The 4,959-nt window shown below is 44.2% G+C and overlaps 1 protein-coding gene across 1 annotated transcript; it reads left to right on the top strand.

The window, feature by feature from the left end:
• Positions 1-1,832: 1,832 nt before the first annotated feature.
• LOC136531643 (uncharacterized) lies at positions 1,833-2,216 on the top strand. The gene is made up of 2 exons (XM_066524289.1): positions 1,833-1,970; positions 2,031-2,216. Exons 1-2 carry the CDS (start codon positions 1,833-1,835, stop codon positions 2,214-2,216), a joined length of 324 nt encoding a protein of 107 aa, XP_066380386.1.
• Positions 2,217-4,959: the final 2,743 nt, after the last annotated feature.

Here is a 4,959-nt window from a genome sequence, read left to right on the forward strand (position 1 = left end):
TTATCAAGCTGAAGCTGGACATTAGGAAGTGAACTCATTACGTTTTTTTAAAGGTCACCGGGTGTTTGGGGGGGGGGGGGGGGGGGGGGGAGGATCCCCACCTGAATTTGTTGAACTGATTAAGTAAGTAGGATGAGGATTTAGGAGACGTGGGAATTTGCACTACTCATCGTAGAATTATGTCACCTACCCATCCTTAGAGTTCTCTGGAGGGTTACTCGGAGTGCACTGTATCATATAATTAAATGAGTGCCATGTAAGATTTCTTGATGGCATGCCACATAGTTAAAGAATTGAGAGAACAAAGCTATATCATCATGGTTATACAATTGGGCTCGATATCCAGGACTAACAATTGTGCTCACATTTTTTTGTCCACTTTTATAGACACAAACATGGGACAATTAATTACTTTGAATGTCCTAGGCAGTGTTTTAATTCCTAGGCGTTGCCTAGGCGTCCAGGCGTACCCAGCTCGCCTTGGAAAACAGTGACACCTTGTTGCCTAGGCGTCCAGGCGATCCAGCACTTTCCTGGATGCCTAGTCGCCTTCAAAAAACTGGTCCTAGGAAACAACAATATTATACTGTGCTTTGTAGGATTTGTTTCTACACATCTTTTTAATGATATCCTAGTGACATGGTCGTTGTGGTCTCTTGGATTTGGATATAACAGTGCACTAGGAATAGCCTAACTGACTAATTTAATGCTACTGTATTCTTTTTGTGAATTTAAAGTTTAACCACATATAGGCATAGTGCAATTTCTGGGAAGGTTGACTACTAGTGTGAACATTGTATGTTGAGAAATGTCTGCGACAGCTTGCAGGCTAAAGTTGGTCTGATAAATTATTTGTGATGAATTTGTGTCATCACTGTTTCAGACTGTCCAATCAAGCCCTCAAAGTCGACTTTTGTTGATTTGATCCACTTATTATTCAATTTTGTGTAATCAAGCCCTTCGATTCTGTTTTTTTTTTTCTAGAACTTTTTTTTCTTAAATGACAACACAATTACCTCCAACTCCAATGTGTAGCTTTTTTCTAGAAATTTGTTTCTTAAACAAACTGTTGTCATTAGGCCTGTATTTGAAAGGACCTTCTACTAATGTAAGGTGATTGATATTCTTACACCATAATTTAACTTGGTATAAGGAGCAATTGCTGCATTTTTTTTTCAATATACAGTTAGCACATAATGTTTTTGGGTGTGGTTGGGGGCCTTTATGCAACAATTAAGAGTGTTTGTTGTTGTGGAAAAAGTATATTTCGCATGGAAGAACTCTGTAGTAATCGAGGTATTAGAATATGAATAGCCTAGAATTTGTGTAGTCTAGAATGAAGAGTCTTAGTAGTGGAAGAGTCTAGAATGAAGAGTCTTAGTAGTGGAAGAGTCATGTAACTCCTTTATAAACTCTTGATCAATGAATGGAATAGTGGGGAGAATTCCACTCACATGGTATCAGCTAGGAACCGTTCCTCTCCCTAAGCCTTCCTCTCCACTCATCACCCTCTCATCTCCATTGTCGCGCCCCTGGATGATGATACTCTGGCTGCTGCTGCTCGCTATTGTTGCTGCTCTTCCTCCACCTCCTGCCCCCAGCCTCGCTTCCGCGCTCACCACAATCAATGTCAAAAATCATATCCCCTTTGCCTCGAACTTGATCCACCCAACTACTCCACCTGGCGTGAACTCTTCCAAACTCTTGTCGGCAAGTTTGGTGCCTCATCCCACATCGATGGCACCCCGGCGCCCAAAAATCCCGATGCCTCCTGGTTGGCAATTGATTGCTCCATCCGCTCCTTGATCTATTCTTCGTCATCACCTCGCATGATGCGGCTGATCATGGAGACCGGCGCCTCGGCTCACACCATCTGGACCAAGGCGGCCAACCTCTTCCTCAACAACAAGGACTCATGTGCGATTACTATTGAGGCCAAGTTTCGCGCTCTCTCCCAGGGCGATCTTCCGGTGCTCGAGTTCGCCCAGTGACTTAAGGACCTCGCTGACGGGCTTGCTGATCTCAAACAGCCCGTCAACGACTCCACGCTGCTGCGTGCCCTTCTTCGCGGCGTCAACGAGCCCCTTCGTGGCATGGCCTCCATCCTGAAGACAAAGACTCCGTTGCCCTCATTCCTTGAGGCTCAGTCGCTGCTTGCCTTGGAGGAGTCTGAGCTCCCGGCGTCCACCTCGGCTACAGCCTTCACCGTGCCATGAGGCGCCCCTGCGCCTCCTCGCGCTCCACCACCGGCGGCAGCGGCCTTCACTGCTACCCTAGCAGCACCATCGGCCTCTCGTCCTCCGTCTCACCTTTGAGGCCACATCAAGGGCAAGGGATGTGGCAACAACTCTTGGCGTGCCCCCCATCCATGGACTAATCCATGGAGCGACAACTTCCAAATGTGGCTGGTGGCCGATGCTGGGCCAAGGCATCCTTGGCGCCTGCCCAGGCGTTGGATCATTCCACCAGCAGCAGCCCCGTCCACCGCCACCGTTTTTGGGTGCTGCTCAGGCACATCTCGCTGCTGCTCCTCTGCCCGGTTACCTCTACAGCGCCTACCCCTACGACTCCTATGGTCCTGGCAGTGCCCCGGACCCGTCGGCGTCCTGGAACTAGGCCGCCCTAGCAAATGTTTTGAACACAATGACGCTGCAGCAGCTCGACGCAAATTGGTATTGTGGCAGAACCGCCAAATCTAATGCCTTCTAGGAGTACTTGTCTTCCATTAGACACTAAGTACTCAAGGGAGGATACTAAATTACGCAATTCTATCGAGCACACCCCAAGGGAGAACCCGAAAATCCACATTTTTTTCCATTAGGATCACAAATGAGAGAATAAAGCTTACAACATTCTTAAGACATTTCTTACATCACTTTCCATGCAACATCAGAGTATAATATTTATTGTTTATAACAGCGAAATATAACCATGCTACCAGAGTTTCAGCGAAAATAAAACCATTTAATGACAAGTTAAACATTAACATGATGATTCGTTATATACATCATAACAGGTTATAAGTTTTCTATTGTAAAACATTTTGGGTGGATGTTTTAAATAAACTCTATGTCCGCAACGTTAAGGACCACCAGGACGTTTCCACACACAAGTGTCAGCTCCACATGTTCCTGTCACCTGTAACAGGGTAGAACAACCCTGAGTACTCAATTGTACTCTGCAAGACTTACCCGCTAGGATGAAAAAAGACTCCAAGGATATGCAAGGCTATCTGGCTTGTGGGTTATTGCATCTATAGGAAGCATTACTAAAAGTGCGTCCTTATATTCAATTTCATTAGCAGTCACCACTAGTTCATTCACTAACCATTCTATATAAGCACCTGTGCTACTTTCAAGCAGGTGGTAAGCAATCAGAACCATTTTTCCATCTTTCATATTCCAGTTCTTACTACTGTGCTAGATTGTAGATAAGTCATACCGGATTACCCGAAGATTCATGAATCAATGTGCCCAGCTGAGTACCCTGAAACACACGCCCCGCTTGTACCCTAGGCACAAGCAGGACCAACCCACTACTCTCCTGTCAAGGGGTCTAGGTCCCCGTCCAAACTTGGACTCCAAGCCCCCACACCTGAGTCTCGGACCAGTGTGGTGCTTAGACCTCCACCATCCCCACCTCCAATCAGTCGGTCCGAAAAGAGCCAAAACCCACGACAAGAGAGCAACAAGTCTTCCCTACTCCCATAAACAAGTATGTGTTTAGGATAATAAGTCTATGACCCGACTAGAATCCAATACAACGGATGGTCCTTAACCGACACAGGCAGAACAAGCGCAATCCGAGCCTCACTCGAATGCCAAACCAAGTCCAGATCCAAGTACCATTCTGTCCGGTCTCCAATTATCATTCATATATTTTCTATGTGATAGTAATATAACAACAACAATAAAATCTTTCCTATCTCTCGCGAGTGACAGGCAATCACTCGACTTCTACCGGAGTACTATAGCATAGCAATATACACGATCCTGTCATACTAGTAAAACTCATAGGATAAGGATATATATATGCAAGTGGGTTTCATTCAACTTCTTAAACTTAATGCACAAGCATGAAATAATGTGCAGAATAATAGGGGTTATGCATCGGGGCTTGTCTGGGTAAGATATAACCAAAAGTTAGCATTCCATCATGGTGACACGATCATCAAGGCACCATCTTCTTTGCTACCTCAGTCAACTCCACGATCCATCGTTGTTCCTATTATGATATACGTGGATGCAACGCAGAGACGCAATTAATCAATGGTAACAGCAACTCTATAATATGATTACGCTCCACGAGCTAATGAGCTAGCTTAATGACTAATGTACTAGCCTACGTTTCCACATCGCCAAGTAATGCTTGTTTTGAAAAATGTTTTCATTCTACAAACCCTCAATTATTTTTGACATTTGATTGATTAACTATATATTTTTGGACTAGGGCTCATTTAGTTACCTTAACAAACTAATTCCTATGGGACTACAAAAATTACAGTGAGCACCTAATATTGTTATGAATCTACTATAAAAATTTTAGGGCCAGTACTTCTACCAATTCATCACAATAATTCCTACAAGTTCTTATTTTACCCATTTTAAGTTCTTTAAATTACTTAGTCTACTCTAGAAAATTCTATGAAACTAAGTGAACAAAATACATTATCAGATAAGTCATGATTTTAGGAACCTAACAAAATTGGTTTCACAATTTTTTGACATCTATGCGAATTGATATTAATTTTCAAAGTTCAGCTCAGAAATTAAAATATAAAGCTATTTCTAATTCCTTAAGAAAAGGAAAACGAATCCCACACCATGGCCCACCACCACGCGGCCCACCACGAGGTGGCCCGCGACTGGGTGACCCACGCGCACGCTACCAACTTCGCAAAAATGCCCCCGCGCTAAGACCGAATCAACCCACAGTCCACGACACTATTTCCCGAGAGAG

Source organism: Miscanthus floridulus, unplaced genomic scaffold, assembly GCF_019320115.1.
Source record: "Miscanthus floridulus cultivar M001 unplaced genomic scaffold, ASM1932011v1 fs_401_2_3, whole genome shotgun sequence".
In the NCBI taxonomy this organism is placed as follows: Eukaryota; Viridiplantae; Streptophyta; class Magnoliopsida; order Poales; family Poaceae; genus Miscanthus; species Miscanthus floridulus.

Bases quoted from the DNA above. Each gene is read 5' to 3' on its own strand.
- LOC136531643 (XM_066524289.1), top strand. From the start codon at position 1,833: ATGCGGCTGATCATGGAGACCGGCGCCTCGGCTCACACCATCTGGACC. The intron at 1,971-2,030 runs GTGCTCGAGTTC...GATCTCAAACAG, and splicing joins TCTCCCAGGGCGATCTTCCG to CCCGTCAACGACTCCACGCT.